The 21,214-nt window shown below is 39.2% G+C and overlaps 1 protein-coding gene across 1 annotated transcript in view; it reads right to left on the reverse strand.

The window, feature by feature from the left end:
* KIAA0586 overlaps positions 1 to 21,214 on the reverse strand; it is a 107,799-nt gene that overhangs the window by 16,764 nt on the left and 69,821 nt on the right. Inside the window, exons 29-30 of the mRNA XM_081104306.1 lie at positions 16,861 to 17,015; positions 11,549 to 11,657 (exon numbers count right to left, since the gene is read on the reverse strand). Coding sequence (XP_080960432.1) covers positions 11,549 to 11,657; positions 16,861 to 17,015 — 264 coding nt within the window. The remainder of the gene's footprint in view (positions 1 to 11,548; positions 11,658 to 16,860; positions 17,016 to 21,214) is intronic.

Consider the following 21,214-nt stretch of genomic DNA (forward strand, 5'->3'; position numbering starts at 1 on the left):
ACCGGTGCCCCGCCTTGGTCTGGTGCCCTGCTCACCATCCTGACACAGGCGATGCCTGCCATGTTCCGCGCACATCCCCTGGTGGCCAGCGCACGTCACAGCGACCAGCTGTTTGGTTGTTCTGACATTCAGTCTATTTGCATATTAGGATTTTATATATATAGATTGTTGCTGTTGTTATAAACAACATTCACCTCTACCAAAACCGGGGGAGCATCTTGATTTCTAACGGTATGAAAAATGCTACAATGTCAATATCAGTGACTACTGTCATTTATTCTTGTAACAAGTAGCTGACTCACAATTCTGACTTGCTGGATGATGGGTTTACTGGAACGGTGAGTACTGGGCTCAGCAGGTGAGAATTAAAGTAGCAAACACAACCTATACCCTGGCCAACATGATCTGAAAATTGCTTATCAAATCTGTTGGTTCTTACACTACCTTACCCTGTTGTACAAAACTGAAGAAACCTAATACTCATTGATATTTAAGTCAAAGGATAAGAAGAGAAAATATCTAAATATTTGATCTAGATATTTCTAGGAAATTCAGAGTGGGTAATACGAACAAAAATTGAGTCATAAATTACCCATGAATGTAATTTATCCTTTTACTTTTACCACAAAAGGCGATGTGTCAACTTTTACTTAAATATTTCAAGACACCACAAAATAAACACAAGTGGCTTTGGGTTTGGAGACAGCATGCAAGGATGGAAACGCAAAGCCACTGCAGGCAGAGCTCCCAGAGCTCTCACAGTAATACTTAAATCTGTAAATCGCTATATTATTGCTTTACAAATCCTTTATGGATTATTTCTTAAAACTGTATGGTATCATAAAGCTGTTAACTGCAAAATAAGAATATAAGGACAAAGACTCTCAAACATGAATTTTTCAACTCACAAGAGATTTGAAATAGATGATGTCCAGAATTTGAAACAAAATCTAATAAGGAGAAATCTAAAATGTAGTAAGATTCAGAATAGCTGGATCTTTTATATTAATTTGAGTTCACTGACAAAAAAAAGTAACGCTGTAAATATTAAAGTAGTTAAAATATATAAAAAGAAGTTAATATTTTTAAGCAGATTAAGTTACTCACTGGCTCCCTCCAATGACAGCACTGTCAGAAACAGTACTGTGGCAGCATAAAAGCTTACATTCAACTGCCACGAAGCTGATCGATAATTCAGAAAATAGTGAGCCACCCTATCCTGAATGCAAACCATGGTTTATTTGAATAGTGTAGATTTAATTACTAAAGCTCATTTAAAAACCATTTAAGTGCTTGAATGTATTGCTCTGTGGTGTTATGACAAAGAGAGTTCCTGCCTTTTAGGGGGAAGGAATGTCTAGAGGGACATTCCAGCATTAAAATTTAGTTGAGAGCTGAGAGACCCGATGTTTTGGTAGACAACTTTATCTACAATACACTTCCTGCGTGACATGGCTACTAAAATAAATTCCTCTCGGATAATTCTTTATAAAAGCATGCCATAACGGTTTGAAAATGAAAAGAATCTTAAAAAATACAATAGGTTTGCCTCATGAAAGAAGCCTTACATTTCACATGATTTTGTTTATTCAAAGTACAGAAACCAGAGAACTAATCTATGCTGTTAGAAGGCAGGACAGTGGTTAACCCAGCGAGGGTGAGGTTGTGACTGAAAGGGAACGTGAGGGCACATCAAGGGTGCTGGCAACGTGCTGTTTCTTGAGCTGGCTATGAGTTATACAAGTAGCTTTGTTTTTGAAAATTCTTTCAGCTGTAATACTCATAAGTGTACATTTTTGCATATTACACTTCCATAAAAATAATATATTGGGGGGAAAAAAACAATAGATTAGCTTCAGCAATGAAAGGTGATTCCTTTATACAAGGTGTTCCAAAAAAGTGTACATACACTTTAACAGCTGATTCTATTACATTTTGAAAATGAAATGTATTTTAATATTCTCTGCTTTTATAATAATTCAAAGTGTGTACACATTTGGGGGGGGACACCCTATAGTTCTGAAGTGTTTTCTAATGATTAAAATAGCCACATAACTAACCTTACTTATTAGGCAGACTTAATATCAAGTGAATGGTTATTGCTAAGTCACAGGCTATACTGTTAACTACAAAAACAAATTCCTTCCTATTTCTTTTCTTAAAATCTTGAAATACCAGTGAACTGAAATTGTTCAGAAGCAGAAGGTGAGCGTTTGTCATTGTAACTCTAGTTTGACTCTCATAGAACTTGCTACTTTGGATTCTGCAACAATTAGCTACTCACTTAAATTAAAAGCACAAATTACTATCATTTTAACTAATGTTGAAAGCACTTTATTAATATTATAAAGCATAATATTTATAAATATTAATACATTCTATGAAAGGCATTTAATTATTTTAAGTGCAAAAAAAGTTTGCTATTTCAGTTCATGTCTATAAAAAGCAATGATATCATAACTATATATCTATATATCTATAAACTCAACTTTGCCAGTCCAGTGTGGCTCAGTGGCTGAGTGTCAACCTATGAACCAGAAGGGCACGGTTTGAGTCCCGGTCAGGGCACACGCACTGGTTTCAAATTCTATCTCTGGTAGGGGTGTGCAGGAGGAAGCTGATCAATGATTTCTTTCATCATTGATGTTTCTATTTCTTTCTCTCTCTCCCTTCCTCTCTGAAATCAATCAATTATATATATATATATATATATATATATATATATATTAAAAATAAATAAGCTCAATTTTAACTCTTCCTCAACAGTAACTCCTATAACTTTAATTACCCAAGCCCACAGTTGTTAGAGGAGGCCACAATTATCACATTCTTATAAAAGACATTTGAGAGCAAACAAAGCTGAAGGCGAAGAAACTCCCTAATAGTTACCAAGCAGTTTGAACCTAAGTGCCTCTAAAATCCACACACAGAAAATCCAATTTCAGAGATGGAAATCCTTCTTAAATATAAACGTTTCATTCAGGTTATGGCCTGTGACGATTACTAAAAACACACTGAAATATTTGTATAGCCTTTACGGTGGATTTTTCCATATCTAGCCATTCCTGACTAAACTTGGAAACAAGAATTAAATGTGACATAGTGACCCGTTCACTTCACCAAGGCCAGACCTGGTAACTTTTGAAAAAGAGTGAAAGAATGAAAAATGAGCTTTCAAACACAGGAAGCCACTAGAAAATAAGAACACCACCACTCCATATCCTAACATTCAAGCCTTAAAGATTTTTCTGTTGAATAGTGAGTTTCGGGGTGAGGGGGTGGGGAGCTGAGGGTGGATTTCTGTTCACTGTACACACGACACCAATGGGAATAGGGGCCAGTCCAAGTTCTACGTTACCCGTGCTCTGGGTAATAGCTCCAAGCTGTGAGGCACAGCTGTAGCGGCCCTGCCAGCAAGGCCGGCGCAGCCGTGCTTTGATAGCGTGGGGCCCTGAAGTGTCAGGATATAGAGAAGGCAGCAGTTGTTGGCTGTGAAAACAGTCTGATACAAACCAGATGGGAACTTACTAGATGGGCAACACAAAGGAAAACAATTGGCTCATTCAACAAAGTCAGGCCCCTGCCCCAGAGAATTCACACAAGACAATAACAGTCACCCAGAGTTGATGCAAACAAGAAACAGCCATGTGGTTACAGTTTAAAGAATTGTTTTTCCTCAGACTAAACAAAGTTTTGATTTCTAATTCTTGTGTTCATTAATTGTAGTTTGGTGCACAGGCCTTTTGCCAAAGACAAATATTTCATTTAGACAATACGGATTCTTTGTGACACCGAGAAAAATATATGGGACATGGAGGCTAATTTGGTGCTGCTTCCTGTGAAGCGCCATGGACACAGGCTACGCTATTTCAGGAAACTGGCGGATTTAGAGAATGATTGATCATGCTGACATAGTAATTAGAAAATACCCAACATAATATTTCCAGGACTTCCTATGTCTGATTTGTTTTAACGTAGGCAGAAGGGCATGAAAGGCAATAATCACAAGTCTTGGAACTACATTTCTACCTAATAATTTTTTTTTTTACCTCATTAGATAGGACAGTATTACTGCAACTATATTCATAAGAAAAAAGTTCCAGGGTTCTCCACAGCCTTACTGTGTGAGGCTCATCACATGACAAAGTTACTCTCCATTCTGAGTTGACATGTATAACAAAGATTAACAATTAGATTTTAAGGTAAATATTGACAGGAATATTTCACTTAAAGACTTTTGTTAAGTATGTATTCCACAACAGAGTAATTTGTTTTACTATTTTAAAAGGAAGTAAACAGCATCCTCTCTTAAAATAATTCACAGGGCATTGAATTTCTTCTACTGGAAACCCTAGCACACTTCGGGCCTCTGCATTGACCACGAATGTAAAAATACACTCAAGAAACCATTCTTAGGTGGTGCCCAAGGAGCCCATCAAAGAAACTCCGAAAATAAAAGCATTTTCATGCACACACACTATTTGAACATATTTTATAATTAAATAAATTTAATCCTGTTTTGTTTTGCGCTTTTATAATAATAATAAATAATAATTAGGTTTGTTAAAAGAGAAGACATATATCTATGGAATTGTGAAAATTATTATAGTCCATGAATACAGGCTTCCCGATTTGCATTTGCTGCACTGTCCACATTATTCTCACTCACTCTTCCACCCTAGAAACTTAAGCCGAACACTTACGCCTCTCTCACTGTGTTAGACCTTCCAACCGTGCAAGGTAATTCTGAAGTAACCCAGAGAAGCAGAAATGGAGTAACGACTTGTTGTGTAGGTTGATACCCTCATAAGCATTTTCAGCCACAGGTATTTTCCCTCTGTGCTCGGTTGCACATGCACACTTACACACATTTTTTAAAGTCTAAATTAATTTGTGGCAACAGTGCTAAATAACTGAGCACTTTAACCGTAATGATCAAATCCAAGAAATCATTTTGTGCTATTGTAAGCTGAATTACCATGTAAAAAGCAGGAAAAGAAAAATGTTTTAAAGTGTTATTAAAATCTTATATAAGAATTAAGAATACATCACTCATGAACGAAGCAATTCTGTTGTTTTTTTTTCAACACATGAAATCAACTCCCTTACAAAATGATTAAGAAAAGTAGTTTATCTTGGATTTATTAGTAAATTATTTCTTAGACTCTGAGTTAACTCATGAGAAATATAGATTTGTATCATTCCAATTATTAGGCATATTGATAATTATTCATGCACTTCTTCAGAAATTGCCTATTTCTACTTTTATGGGTGTTTGTATATATTTATATTAGAGGCCCAGTGCACGAATTCGTGCACCAGTGGGGTCCCTCGGCCCGGCCTGCGGGATCTGGCCAAAACTGGTGCTCCGGCATCCCCTGAGGGGTCCTGGACTGTGAAAGGGTGCAGGCCAAGCTGAGGGACCCCACGGTGCACGACTGGGGCCAGGGAGGGATGCCGGAGGTTGGCCAGCTGGGGAGGGACCGCAGGAGGGCTCCAGGGCGTGTCCAGCACATCTCACTCAGTCCCAATAAGCTGGACCCCAGCAGCAAGCTAACCTACCGGTTGGAGCATCTGCCCCCTGGTGGTCAGTGCACCTCATAGCGACTTGTCGACTGTCTGCCCCCTGATGGTCAGTGCACATCATAGTGAGCAGTTGAGCAGCCTTAGCATATCATTGGTATTTTACACTTTGATTGGTTGAATGGCCAACTGGACAAATGGACACTTAGCATATTAGGCTTTTATTATACACACACACACACACACACACACACACTATCCTAATGGAGTGCCATAAATTTTATAAGGGAAAAAAACCAAGAAACTGCATTTAACAAGTTTTTAATCTCAGAAGTTGACCCTGATATAATTTCAGAGAAGACAAGGGCCAGATCATGCAGATCCTTTCAGGTCACCGTGAGGAGTCTGGACTTTATTCTGGTACAAAACAAAGTCTTTGGAGGGTTTTGAGCAAGGAGTCATGTGATCTGATTTGTATTTCTAAAAGATTACTCTTGCTCTGGGTGGCCAATAGACAATAGGGGATCAAAAATGAATATAGGAAGACCAGTTGAAAAACTTCTCAGGATAATATTTAGGTTGAAGGATATTATGCCTAAAAAATTAACTGCACAACTATAGCAGATAGAAAACTTAGTTTGATATCAAGTCACTGAAATAAATCTTGGCCAGTTTTATTAGAATACTGAAAACCACAGAATCAAGCAACACTTTTTAATAACTTCTGTGGACACCGAGACACGCGAAGAGAAGGGAGGTTACATAACCTCCATGAGCCGCTGTTTTCTCACCTGCGTAATAAAACAACAGCAATAAAAACATCTTTACATACAAGTCTGCTGTGGAAATGAACGCTCTGATATGAGAGCGGTTCCTTGTCAGCTGTAAAGCATTTGACAAATGTTAGGTTTCACCATTGTGGGTTCAGGGGGAAGAAACAGACCTATCACACTTGAGAGTGATTGTGTTCTGTCCTAGTGTGACTCTATGAAAGATATATTTGAGTAGAATACGATCAAACTAGTAGAGAGCTTGGGAAAATGACATAAAACAAGGAAAAGAGCATCAGCTTTGCACACAGGGGCTTGAATCCCAAATTTTCAAGCTTCCAGAAACTTCTCTCTTAAAAAATGGGAATAAAACTACCTCTATGGCATGGTATTGTAAGAAATAAATTAGATAATAACACAGAGTGCCTAACAAGGTTTCAGTAAATAGACACGATTGCTAAGATTATGACTGTGTTCAGGGCACAAAAATACTGAGGGTGGGGGTGGGGGTGGGGTTAAAGATGAATAAGTCATTCTTTTCAATTGGAAGCTCAGTAAGGACTCAGAGCTGAATTTTGAAGACTAAGAAGTGGGTAGACATGTAGACATGGGATAAGGAGGAAACTCCAGGTGGGAAGATAGCATGCAAAGGCATTGAGACAGAAGTATAGTGTGTGGAGAGGGCTCATTAATGTTTATTAAACTGAACTGGGTTGATTACACTTTATATTGAATGTGCCAATAAGGATAGGTTTTGAACTGATCATTCTTTTCTGAAATCTAAACATTTATTTTTAAAACAAGTGTTTCTATCAAGCACTTTTAGAGTTATTCGCACATACACTATCTTCTTGTTCTTTGTTTCTAGTTAACAATAAATTATAAAGCATAAATGTTCCAGACTTTTAGCTTGAACGGAATGTATTCTTTTTTTAAAATATATTTTATTTATTTTTTACAGAGAGGAAGGGAGAGGGATAGTCAGAAACATTGATGAGAGAGAAACGTCGATCAGCTGCCTCCTGCACACCCCCTACTGGGTACATGCCCTTGACCAGAATCGAATCTGGGACCTTCAGTCTTCAGGCCAACACTCTATCCACTGAGCCAAACCCGGTAGGGCGAATGGAATGTATTCTTAAGTAAACACCTAAATATCCAACTTACATTACACTAAAGATATGTTCTATAAAAATACTAGAGGCCCGGTGCATGAGATTCGTGCACTGGGGGTGGGGTGAGGGCGGGGTCATCCCTCAGCCCAGCCTGCGCCCTCTCACAGTCCAGGACCCCTCGCTCCTTACCACCTGCCTGCAACAGAGGCAGGAGAGGCTCCCGTCACTGCTGCTGCACTCGCCAGCCGTGAGCCGGGCTTCTGGCTGAGCAACGCTCCCTCTGTGGGAGCACACTGACCACCAGGGGGCAGCTCCTGCATTGAGTGTCTGCCCCCTGGTGGTCAATGCATATCATAGTGACTGGTCGTTCGCTGTTCGGTCGATTTGCATGTTAGCCTTTTATTATATAGGACAAGCAGCCCAGCGCAAGAAATTCCTGCATAGGTAGGGTCCCTAGGCCTGGCCTGCGATCAGGGCCAGTCTTCCCCGGCTTCCAGCAGCTGGCCCCGCTCCTGCCATGCCACCACTGGTCGCCCAGGCGATCGGGGCCCCAGTGCCGCCCACATCAGGCACCACCCACCTCTGGTTCCCGGTTCCCAGTTCCCCATTGGGAGACCAGAGCCTGCCAGTTGTGGGGAGGGATGAAGAGGTTGGCTGTTCCCACCCACTCACTGGCCCCGCCCCTCACCACCACCAGTCACCCTCGGTGTATAGGGCAACTGGCTGGGTGATCGAGGCACCAGCATTGCCCGTGTCCACCACCACCCACCCCCAGTTCTCTGTTCCCCATTGGGCGATCGGGGCCTACGGGCTGGGGGCAGCTCCTGCGTTGAGCATCTGCCCCCTGGTGGTCAGTGCGCGTCATAGCCAACCGGTCATTCCGTCATCCAATCTATTTGCAGATTAAGCTTTTATATATGTAGATTATTCATTCAAAGTGAAATACATACTTCGCCCTGAAACAGCCACAATTTGGGGTCCATGTATTCTTAGAAGCATTTACCTGCCAGACAAGATGTGGGTTTGATTCCCTTGTAATAAGGTGAATTTCCTTCACTGTCTTCAAGGCCTCTGTATGATAGAACTGAATTCCTTCAAGGTCACCCAAAGGCCTGAGGACCCTAAAGCAAGCATGTCAAACTCAAAGGCTAACACAGGCCAAATATATAAGGTTTAAGTTTATGTGGGCTGCAAAAAACAAAAGCTTCAATTTTCATAGAAACATAGGTTTATTTAAAAAATATAGTATAAAAAAAAAAGAACAAGAGCAATCATAAAATTAATGTTTTCTTCCTGACACTTGGCATCTCTTCTCTGCTACTATCTTTCCTACTGTGGGGGATGTCTTATTCGCAGTGATTACTTTCAAAACTGACCCAAGGTGAATATCAGTAATTCTGGATCTGACAGGAGACTTATTTCCTTTCATAATTGCAAATAACTGTTCACACCGTTATACTGGCTGGGCGCAAAAATATTTGTTGTGGCCCACGTGCTGTGAGTTTGACATGCTTGCCCTAAAGGATTACTTTGCCACTCTGACTCTCCTATTCTCTGAAACATTAGGCAATGTCTCAGAGTTTCATCAAATAAAAAATAAATTTTAAAAATTTTATGGAAATAAAGTCATAACTGACTGTATTTGCCAAGGCAATTATATTCATTCAAAAATATTCAGGATGAAGATATGTATCAATTATAAAGTGAAACACTGGCTTCTATTTAAAATTCTCACTGGGTATTTGTCTTAGTCAAAGCTAACATAAGTCTGCTCTCTTAACTTCTGTATTAAATGAAAAATTAAATTAAAAAATTTACACATATTAAGTCCATTGTTTTAAACTCTTCCTAAATAAAACTTCCTACTAGTAACACCTTGGTTTCTCTTATTCTTCTTATGATTTTTATTGACTTATTGAATGTTAACTGGACATTATTTAATGACATTGTTCTAAGTCAACAAAAAATTTACTATTGCCATCTTGTGGTCAGACATTCATATCTATGAAACAAAAAACAATGTCACTTCCCTAAAGAGAGATATTTACAAAGATATTTTCCTATCAGCTGAGAAAAATGATCATTTTATTACATATAACATCCCCAAGGTGATAAAATTCATTTATAATTTTAAGAAATTATAATTTTTAAAAACGAAATTAAATGTCAAGTGATTGGCCATGAATAATAACAGTACTCAGTAGAAGGATATCAAGTCAGTCCTGATATTATGTTAAGAACATTCATCTGCGACACAGAACCTAGACACAGAACCTACACAGAACCTAGAGACAGAAGAACTTTGCTGGAGAGAACATGGCAAAAGATCCTGGACAGAAACTGGCCACAGAACCTAGAGACAGAACCTAGCGAGAGAACCTGGCTGAAGAACCTAGAGACAGAACCTGGCTACAGAACCTGGATAGAACACGGCAAGAGAACCTGACTAGAACCTGGTGACTGAACCTGGCTAGAGAACCTGGACAGAACCTGGCTGGAGAACCTAGCGAGGGAACATGGCTACAGAACCTGGCTGGAGAACCTGGAGAACCTGGCTGGAGATCCTAACCAGAACTTCGCTGGAGATCCTGACCAGAACTTGGCTAGAGATCCTGGCTAGGCTGCTGATCAACTGAATGCTGTCTCCGTGTCATTCCTTCTTCGCCGACTCCGTCCACACCTTTGGGGACCCCTGGACCTGTTGGGGTTGGACCCCAACACATGGGCTATGCATACATGTTCTTTAGCTAATCCCTTCACCTCCTTTATCCAGTCCCTCCACCCCTCTCCCCTCTGGCATTTGTCAGTCTGTTCAAATTATCCATGCCTCTGGCTCTATTTTAAAAACAAAATTCAACAGAGTACATTTGAAGATCCAGTTGGCTTTGTTAAGCATATTATGAATCAGGAGCATTCCATGGAGCAACTAAATGGGCACTCCAGCCCTCGCCGGTTTGGCTCAGTGGAGAGAAGGTCGGCCTGCGAACTGAAAGGTCCCAGGTTCAGTTCCAGTCAGGGGCACAAGTCCAGGTTGTGGGCTCGATCCCCAGTGGGGGACGTGCAGGAGGCAGCTGATCCATGGTTCTCTCTCATCAAGGATGTTTCTGTCTCTCTCCCTCTTCCTTCCTCTCTGAAATCAATAAAAAAAAAAAGAACATTCATTTGCTCTATATACTGACATGATTAATTTTTAAATACCATGAGAAAAGTTTTATAGGCAATTTTTCATAGGAGTCTAAAACACATTATTAACACTATTATACCACGGTTAGCCTAAAAAGTAGTCGGGAGGTAAAGTTCTGACAAGTTGGAGCAAGAGAGGAACAGAAAATAAACAGAAAAGTAAAAATCTAAACCTCATATAGCATGATCCTAATAAATATCTTGGTGCCTCCTAATTTAAGTCCTCCCCAAATGCCAAATGCATAGTTATATTTGCAATTATATTGGCACTCGATATATGAGATTACAAAACACAACTGTAAAAACAAAGAAAAACATTCCACTGCTTAAAGTATTCCTAATACTTCTTCCTGGATTGTGAATAGAAAGTTTTAAACATTAGATATCTTAAGTTCTGCTGCCAAATTTCAGAATTTAGGTTATATAAAATTTAAGCAAGAAGGCACATGAAAAGCTAACAGCCTTACAGAAACAGAAAGACAACATCAAAATGCCATGACACAGGTTACAGAATTAAAGTCTAACCACACAATGTTGATAATCAAACAACAGCACAGAAAAGTTCAATACAATAGCATTTAACATGAGAATCCTGTTTTTTAAGTTGTACTTGGTCAGCATCACCACACACCATTACGTAGCCTTTACAAAGCACCATAACAGCCATACCCCTGCCTTCATCAACTGTACAAGAACCAAAAGGTAACATTAAAGGAAAAAAACTACCCGAGAGCTTTTTCAAATCCATTAGAAAGAGAGCTTATTGGTAAAAGGAACTAACAAATATACCATCAAATATGATGCTAGATTCTTTATCCCACGGGACTAAATGAGAAAAAGGAAATAAAAAGAAAACCTAGAGATAAGATGTATAGAAAAGTAAAGGATTCTCATTATATATCTGTTCAATATCAGGATTAAGTATCAAACATATTACTACAAGAAAATGAATCTTACCTTGTTGCTCTGAAAGTGAAATATCAGATTTACTTCTTACACGTATTATACGAGTTTGTGCTGGCTTGTGTTCAACGTGCCTAGCATCATGGTCTTGCTTTTGTTGGTACTAAAGAATTTAAGACATGAAGTCACAGTATTATTTTTAAAGTTACTTTGAAATAATTTGAGCAATTAAATTTCGTACGAGTTTATTATGTAAAATTTGAATATTATACATGCCTTCTAATTGCCAAATGTTACTAAAGGAAAAATAATGCAAATAGGTTCTTTAAAAAGATTTGGATAATATATACAGATTTCAAATATTCAAGTCATTTGTCTATTTTTAATAGGAAATTCAGAGCTATTTAGAAATCAAACTATTTTAGATACATACACATGATGGATTTAGACAGGATAAGAGCTTAATTTGAAGAGCTGTAAGCTCTCCCAAATAAAATTTGCATGCTGCCAATATTTAAATATTAAAAAAAATCTGCATGCTGCACTGCAAATTTCAGAGCTTTAATATACAGTAATATCATTTAATTCTCACATGTGTGAGAGGTACTGTTGTTATCCTCCTTTGCCATTCAAGAAATATATATTCCACAGTAAACCCCATCATCTCTCCTCCTCACCTATACCCAAAGCAAATTTGAAATTTACAGCAGTCACAAATCCCTTCACAATCACACATCGCTAATTGTTGATGACTTGAGCCATTTTCCTTCTTCCTTTTCCTACTTTCTGAGCCTAATTTTAAATAAGTCCCTGAAAACTATCAGATATACTTTGACAGGAACTCAGAAAGCTATCTCTAGATTCTTATCAACAAATACAAGCAGAGCAGAATCTGAAACACCTGTCCACATGGACTCAAATGTAACCACCGCAGCTCTGGCACCTATTTACCTTCAAATAAAAGTAACTTTAGACTTGCAGCAGTAACAAGCTTTAACTTGGTCTTCTAAGCTTAGAGCCATTAGTCATGTAGGTTTCTGCCTTGAAGGAAATACACATACAATGTGTGCTTCCATGGGGACTCTGACAGCCTCTGGCTGCTTCAGCTTCATCCCTAATTGGCTCCCTTCCTTAACCACAGTGACTAAGAGCTGAGTATCGTGGAGCTAAAATGCTCTGTGTTCAAACCTGGCTGTGGGTTTGAGCTTCGGCCTTGGGCAAGTTATTAACTCCTCAGACCTCAATTTCCTCATTCATAAAATGGGGATGATAATAACTATCTCATTAGGTGGTTATAAGGATTAAATGAGTTAAATATGTAAAAACTTAGAACAGCATCCAGCAGAATAAGCACTGTAAGTGTGCTGTTATTACGAGCCATGTTAGAGAAATCTCACAAATGAATTATTGAGGCCCATTCTGGTAACACTTCAGAGTTTTATGTTAAAATAGGCCAACAATTAAGGGAAAGCAGTCATTCTTTTATTTTTTTTTAATAGTTTTATTGATGTATAACTGATAGACAATGATCTTCACATATTTAAAGTATACAACTTGCTAAGTGCTGGTATATATGTATACCCATGAAACCATCACCACAATCAAGATAAGGTAATGAATAAATCCATTAATCTCACAAATTTTGATATATTTTGCATTTCCTACCATTACTATTGATTAGTTAGCATTTTCTAGAATTTTATATAAATGAAACCACAGAGTCTGCGCATTTGGAAAGAGGGTCTGGTTTCTTTCCCTCCACATAACTTCTGTGAGAATCATCCATGCTAGTGTATGTTTCAGTAGTTCACATCTTTTTATTGCTGAGAAGTATTCCATTGAATAGATTATACCCAATTTATACAATCACCAATTGATTCATGTTTATTTTGTTTCCAGTTTGGAGCTACTACAAGTGAAGTTGCTATGACCATTCATGTGCAAATCTTTGTATAGGCATATGTTTTAGATGCTCTTGGGTAAATGCCTAGGAGTGAAATGCCTGGGTCATATGGTAAGTGTACGTTTCACTTTTTTTAAGCAATTGCTACTGTTTTCTAAAGTGGTTGAATTATTTCATATTCCCAACCACCACTGTATGAGAGTTCAATTGTTCCCCATCCTTGCCAACACTTGGCATGTCAGTCTTTTTAATTTTAGATATTCTAATGGGTGTGTAATAGTAATTATGAGACAATGGGAGAAGATATTCACTAATAATACATTTGATAAAAGGTTAATATCCTAAATTTAGAAAGACTATTTTGGGTATAGGACCCAAATAGAGATGGTCAATAGACATATGAAAAAATGCTCAACGTCACTAATCATCAAAGAGATGCAAATTAAAACCACAATAAGCCCTCGCCAGTTTGGTTCAGTGGATAGAGCATTGGCCTGCAGACTGAAGGGTCCTGGTTCAATTCCAGTCAAGGGCACATACCTTGGTTGCAAGCTTGATTGCTGGCCTTGGCTGTGTGGTACATGTGGGAGGCAACCAATTGATGTGTCTCTCTCACATCAATGTTTTTCTCTCTCTCCCCATCCCTTCCACTCTCTCTAAAACATCAATGGAAAAATATCCTCAGGTAAGGATTAACAACAACAAAAAAAACACAACACAATGAGATATCATCTCACACCTTTCAGAATGGCTATCATCAATTAATCAAACAAGTGTGGCGACAATGTAGACAAAAGGGAACCCTCATGCACTGTTGGTAGGAATGTAGACTGGTGCAGCCACTGTGGAAAACAGTATGAGAGTTTCCTCAAAAAATTAAAAATGGAACTGCCTTATGACCCAGCGATCCCACTTCTGGGAATATATCCTAAAAACCACAAAACACCAATCAGAAAGAATATATGCACCCCTATGTTCATAGCAGCGTTATTTACAATAGCTAAGATTTGGAAACAGCCCTAGTACCCATCAGTAGTTGAATAGATTAAAAAACTGTGGGACATTTATACAATGGAATACTATGCAGCTGTTAAAAAAAAAGAGGGATCTCTTACCCTTTGGGTCAGCATGGATGGACTTGGAGACTACTAGTATTATGCTAAGTGAAATAAGCCAATCTGAGAAAGATAAATATCACAGGATCTCACTTATTTGTGGAATCTAATGAACAAAATGAACTGACCAACAAAATAAGACCCGAAGCATGGAGTCATAGAACAGACTGACATACTTAGGTGTGGGGAGTGGGGGGACGAGAACAGATAAACCAAAGAACTTAGATACTTATATGCATAGCCCATGGGCATAGGCCAGGGGTGGGCAAACTTTTTGACTCGAGGGCCACAATGGGTTCTTAAACTGGACCGGAGGGCCGGAACAAAAGCATGGATGGAGTGTTTGTGTGAACTAATATAAATTCAAAGTAAACATCATTACATAAAAGGGTACTGTCTTTTTTTTTTCAATAGTTTTATTCATTTCAAACGGGCCGGATCCGGCCCACGGGCCGTAGTTTGCCCACAGCTGGCATAGGCAATAGGGGGGTAAAGACCTGGCAGGGGGTAGGAGCTGGGAGGAGGGGATTAAGGGAGCGGGGAGTGGGAGACATCTGTAATACTATCAACAATAAACAAATATATTTTAAAAAAGAATATATGCACCCTCATGTTCAATGCAGTGTTATTTTAAATAGTCAGGATTTGGAAGCAACCCAAGTGCCCATCAACAGACAAGCAGATAAAACAATTGTGGTATCCAGTGAAATATTACTTGGCCACAAAAAAAGAATGAAATCTTACAATTCGCAATATTATGGATGGACCTAGAGGGTGTTATGCTAAGTGAAATAAGTCAAAGAAAGACAAAACCTTGTGATTTCACTTAGATGTGGCACCTAAAGGGCAAAATAAATGAATAAACAAAATAGAAACGACTCATAGATATAGAGAACAGACTGATGGTTACCAGAGGACAAGGGCGCTGGGAGGTGGATGAAAAAAAGGGACTTAAAAGTACAAATTGGTAGTTCCAAATAGTCACAGGGATATAAAGTACAACCAAGGGAATACAGTCAATAATACTGAAATAACTACGTATGGTGCCCGGTGGGTACTGGAAATATCAGGGGAACACTGTAAAGTGTATGATTGTCTAACCACCATTCTTATAGACCTAAAAGTACTACAAAATAATACTTAATGTTAACTGTAATTGAAAAATAAAATTTAAATTAAAAAATAGTATTTCTTTGTGGTGTTAGCATGTTCCTAATGATTAATAATACTGAGATTCTTTTTATGTGCTAAATTGCCATCAGTATATCTTCTTTAGGTAAGGTATCTTTCCAAATACTTGATCTACTTGTTAATTGGATTGTTTCCTCCCTCCCTCCCTCCCTCCCTCCCTCCTTCCATTATTCTTACCCGAGAATGTTTTATTGACATATATGTGTGTGTGTGTATGTGTGTGTGTGTGTATATATATATATATATATATATATATATATATATATATATATATATATATATATATATTTGTGTGGTTAATCCTCACCCAAGGATATTTTTTCCATTGATTTTTAGGGAGAGTGAAAGGGAGAAAGGGAGAAAGGGAGAAAGGGGCGGGGGGGGGGGGGTAGGGAGAGGGAGAAATAGACCAACATCAATGTGAGGATGTGAGAGAGAAACATACATTGGTTGCCTCCTACACGCACCCCAACCGAGATAAAACCTACAAACCAGGTATGTGCCCTGACAAGGAGTTGAACCAACCACCCTTTGGTGTAGGGGATGGCACTCCAACCAAATGAGCCACCCAGCCATGGCAGACTGTTTTCTTAATATTGAATTCTGTTCCTCACATATTCTGGACATAAGCCTTTTATAAGATAAGTGATTTGAAAGTATTTTTTTCCCAGTCTATGGGTGGTCTACTCATTCTCTTAACAGTGTGTCTTGAAGAACAGAAGTTCTTATTTTGATAAGATCAATTTATTAACTTTTACTTTCATGGATAATGTTTCTGGTGCCATTTTTGCCTAACCCAAGTTAAAAACTTTTTATTTTCTACAGAAGTTATTAACAAATATTTATTCATTATTAATTAGTTTTCCTGATCTTGATCACAGGTTAATACTGAACCCTACATAGTGGTGTTACATAAACAATCTTTATTTTACATATTTTTGGCTTTCACCCTCAACATCATGCTATGCTACACAACACCATACAATGAATCCTTATAAAGTAAATTAACCCACAATGTGATATCCATTGCTATCACACAGATATAAAACTATACTTAATAACATGAGCATTTTGTTCCTCTTGGAGAGTAATTATCCTATTTTTTCAGTGTAACTATTTTCACTTTAAATAAAATACAAGTGCTACTGATTGGATACCTGAGGAAAATCTCCAGCTGCTACTGATAATTTAACATAATTTTCTTGTGCTGTTGGACGTGTTGTGGGAAGAGCAAGATCAGAATCTGGCTGCAACCCCAATTCTTTCAAACTCATTGGACCATGACTAGCACATGCATCTTCAAAACCACCACCTGTTATCAAATATTTAAACAAAAAGTTAAAATAAATTCTTTAATTTATCTTAGACACAGAATAAATAATTGGCTAAAATTATCAATATTTCTTACCTGCAGAATTAGAAGTAGTAACCAAACACCTGGTACCAAGCCTTTATTGCAATTAAAACCAAAGCTCATAGAGAATACAAAAAGTGCCTCTGTTCAAACAAATCTATTGAATAATCTAAGCTTCCAATCAACAAGTTGCTCATGCAGTCTAATCCAAACCCTAACACTTCAGCCTACCTTTCTATCAGGAAAAGTCAATACAATATTTTCTAATCTAAAATACAGCCCTTAAAGCAAGGGGCAATTTCTTGACTAGAAATTGCTTAGCTCTGTTCTGTAAATATTTTTCTTCAAATGATTGAGTTCCTCTTTTCCTTATCCAAATGGCATCTCAACCAAATCAATAAAAAGAAGACAATAAGAGCTCTAGCCAGTTTTGCTCAGTGGATAGTGCTGGCCTGCAGACTAAAGGGTCCCAGGTTCAATTCCAGTCAAAGGCATGTACCTTGATTGTATGCTCCTCCCTGTCCTGGGCCCTGCTTGGGACTTGTGCAGGAGGCAACCAATCGATGTGTTTCTCTCACATCGATGTTTCTCTCTGTCTTTCCCTCTCTCTTCCACTCTCTCTAAAAAAATCAATGGAAAAATATCCTCAGGTGAGGATTAACAAAACAAAACACAGAAGACAATAAGAGCAATAAAAGATATTATTTATCTAATATCACTGTACATTTATATTACACTTAATTAGAGGCCCAGTGTACAAAATTCATGCACTCGGGAGAGTGGGCCTAAGCCATAAATTGGACATCCTTAGCACTGCTGTGGAAGTGGGAGAGGCTCCCACCACCGCTGCTAAGCTTGCCAGCCATGAGCCCGACTTCTGGCTGAGCAGCGCGCCCCCTGTGGGAGCGCACTGACCACCAGGGGGCAGCTCCTGCATTGAGTATCTGCCCCCTGGTGGTCAATGCAAGTCATAGCGACTGGTTGTTCTGCCATTTGGTCAATTTGCATATTAGCCTTTTATTATACAGGATACTCTAAGCACTTTCATATATACTATCTCATTTAACCTGAATCTCGAAATCATTAAGTCAGGTAGGCAGGTCAGATAATATTATAACTGTCTTTCACTGAGAAAGCTAAGGCTCAGGAAAGTTAACTGTCCAAAACTCAGAGAGCTAGTAAAAGGTACAAAGAAATTAAAATCCCCATCTTCCTTGCCCTAGCCAGCTTGGCTCAGTGGATAGAGCGTCAGCCAAGGGCACATGCTGGGTTGTGGGCTTGATCCCCAGTGGGGGGCATGCAGGAGGCAACCAATGATACTCTCTCATCATTGATGTTTCTATCTCTCTCCTTATCCCTTCCTCTCTGAAATCAATAAAGAAATATATATATTTTTTAAAAATCCCCATCTTCCAACTCCTAGTCACTATTCTTTATTTCACATTTTTGCTAAAATATTTCTAAGAAAAATCTGGCTTTTCCTTAATAATGACCATCTTTTAAATACAGCACAGTATAATCTATTTCATTTTAATTACTTGAAATATAGGGTGAGGCAAAAATCTATATATTTATATAAAACCCTAATATGCAAATAGACCGAACAATGGATCAACCGAACAACCAGTTGCTATGACATGTGCTGACCACCAGGGAGCGTGCATGGAACATGGGCGTCGGCTGTGGTGCGATGATGGAGCAGGTGAACGGAGCAAGGCTGGGCGCCAATCACTGTCATCAGGGCAAGCCTCTGGTGGTTATTAAAAATTCTTTGCTCCCACACGCCACGGTTCCACTGGCGCTCATATCTGCTGCTGGCGCCCACCCTGCTTGCACCAGCTGCTGGCGTCCAGTGCCAGTCCCAATCGCCCCTCAGGGCTTCTCCACCTCTCCCTGCTCCTGAGGGGCAACTGGGGCTGGCAGCCACCTCTTGCACCCGCTGCCAGCCTGATCACTGCACCAGGCCTGATCACTCGGTACCATCAGCGGGTGTGAGTGGCAGCTGCTGGCCCCTATTGCCCCTGAGAACTTCTCCACCTCCCCCTGCTCCTGAGGGGTGATCGGGACAGCAGCTGCTGCTTGCACCTGTGAGCAGGGCCAGTGCCGTCAGCACATGGGAGCAGTGGCAGCGGGAGCAGGGCTGCCAGCAGAGAGAGGACTGGGGTCCACAGTGGGAGGGGCCAGGCAGGGGCACGGAGGATGGTACAAGACCCTCTCCTGTGCCCACCGCAGCCTTGTGGCCCACAGTTCCTTTCAAGGTGCACGAATTCCTGCACTGAGCCCCCTAGTAGGTTTATAATTGTGAATACGTGAAACAGAATTTATTCTTGTGTTATTTATTAGTTATTGTATTATTTTCCATACAAACAACTGTAAACCTACTTTTGTCCCAACCTGTAGACATGAAGCATTATATACAGTAAACTGTTTTAAATGAAATAATATTTTAAAGACCCCATAGATATTTTCCATTTAAAGGTAGTCTGTTCACAATTTCTTAGGTTTAGCAAACAATCACCCTCTGATACTTTGTTAATATTCTTAGGTGGATTTTGCATAAAGCAAAATACATACAATGAGTCTTATCTTTCTGATAGTTAATCTGTACAAAACAATTTCTCAACATTATTACCTGTTTTATTTTTATTTAATTATCTAGAATAACATAAGATTAACTTGAATAAAGGTAATAATATCCATTATTTAGAGTAATTATTGTTTCTAGCCTTATATGGGCCCCTTTTACCCGTCATGCTTTTTTCTATTCTTCTGTCATTTTTCCAACACTTAAGACTAGCAAATAACTTAAGATAAAATAATTAGCATATATAATGTTAAAAGAAAAGAGATTAAAAACTATGGTTATATACTAAGAAACTCTAGTGAGGGGGGAAAAACTATTAGAATTAATAAGAGAATTTGATAATGTGACTGTATAGTAGATAAATATGTAAAAATCATTGGTTTTTCTCTATATTATAACAATACACACATAAAAATGGAAAAATAATTCTTTACTATTGTGACCAGAACTATAAAATAATCTATATATGTAAAGAGGTGATATGCAAATTAGCTGGGATGCCATAACAGTCACAACCAGCTCAGGAGGAGGCTGCGCACACAGATGGGCAGGAGGGGACTGCGAGCCTCCCCCAGCCCCAGCCACAACACACAGGGGGCCCTCCCCCGCTGGGAGACAGTGCGCCAGCAGTCCCGCCTCTGCACGTGAGCTGCAGAGGAAACACCTTTTCTTACCACTCATTGGCTAAGCTCCCTGGATGCCCCTCGCAGTGTTCTTGGTAACTTGGGTAATAAGAATCCAAGAAGGTGATCTAGGGATTTTCCACCTCACTCCTGGAGGAAAAAATGTAGGTCTGCTGCTGGAGGGTCTAATAACTGTCATATCCTGCCCTACCCGGTTTGACTCAGTGGATAGAGCTTTGGCCTGCGGACCACAGGGCCCGGGTTCGATTCTGATCAAGAGCATGTACCTAGGTTGCAGGCTCCTCCCTGGCCAGGGCCCAGGTCAGGGCTCATGCAGGAGGCAACCAATCGAAGTTTCCCTCTCACATTGATTTTTCTCTCTGTCTTTCCCTCTCTCTTCCACGCTCTCTAAAAATCAATGGAAAAATATTCGCAGGTGAGGATAAAAAAAAAAAAAAAGAAAGAAAGTGTCATATCCTATGAAAGAGACATCTTGAAAATGCCTAAAGAAAGTTGTCATTTTTTCATGGTGAAGGGACTAGAGTCCGTGTTGATGAAAACACCTTGGTGGCTGCAGCGGCCGGCAGTGGCAGCAGCAGCAGGGTGATGGGGGTGGCACCTTCCCCTGATCAGCCGGTTGCCTCCCGAGCCGTCAGTAGGACATCCCCTGAGGGACCCCCCCCCGCCAGTGCACAAATTTCATGCACTGGGCCTCTAGTTAAGAATAAAATTATTTAAAAGGCATAGAACCCATATGAAGACAATTATGAAATTTTATGGAAGAACATAAAATAACATCTGAACAAATAGTAAAATATACCATAAAAATGTCAATTTTCCCAATATTAATACGTAAATTAGTACAATTCCAATTTGGTTGACTTTTTATTTTAAAAACTGTAGAGTTTATATGGAAGAATAAATGCCTGAGAATTGTCAAGAAAAGTATA

Source organism: Myotis nattereri (assembly GCF_964212035.1).
Source record: "Myotis nattereri genome assembly, chromosome: 1".
Classification (NCBI taxonomy): Eukaryota; Metazoa; Chordata; class Mammalia; order Chiroptera; family Vespertilionidae; genus Myotis; species Myotis nattereri.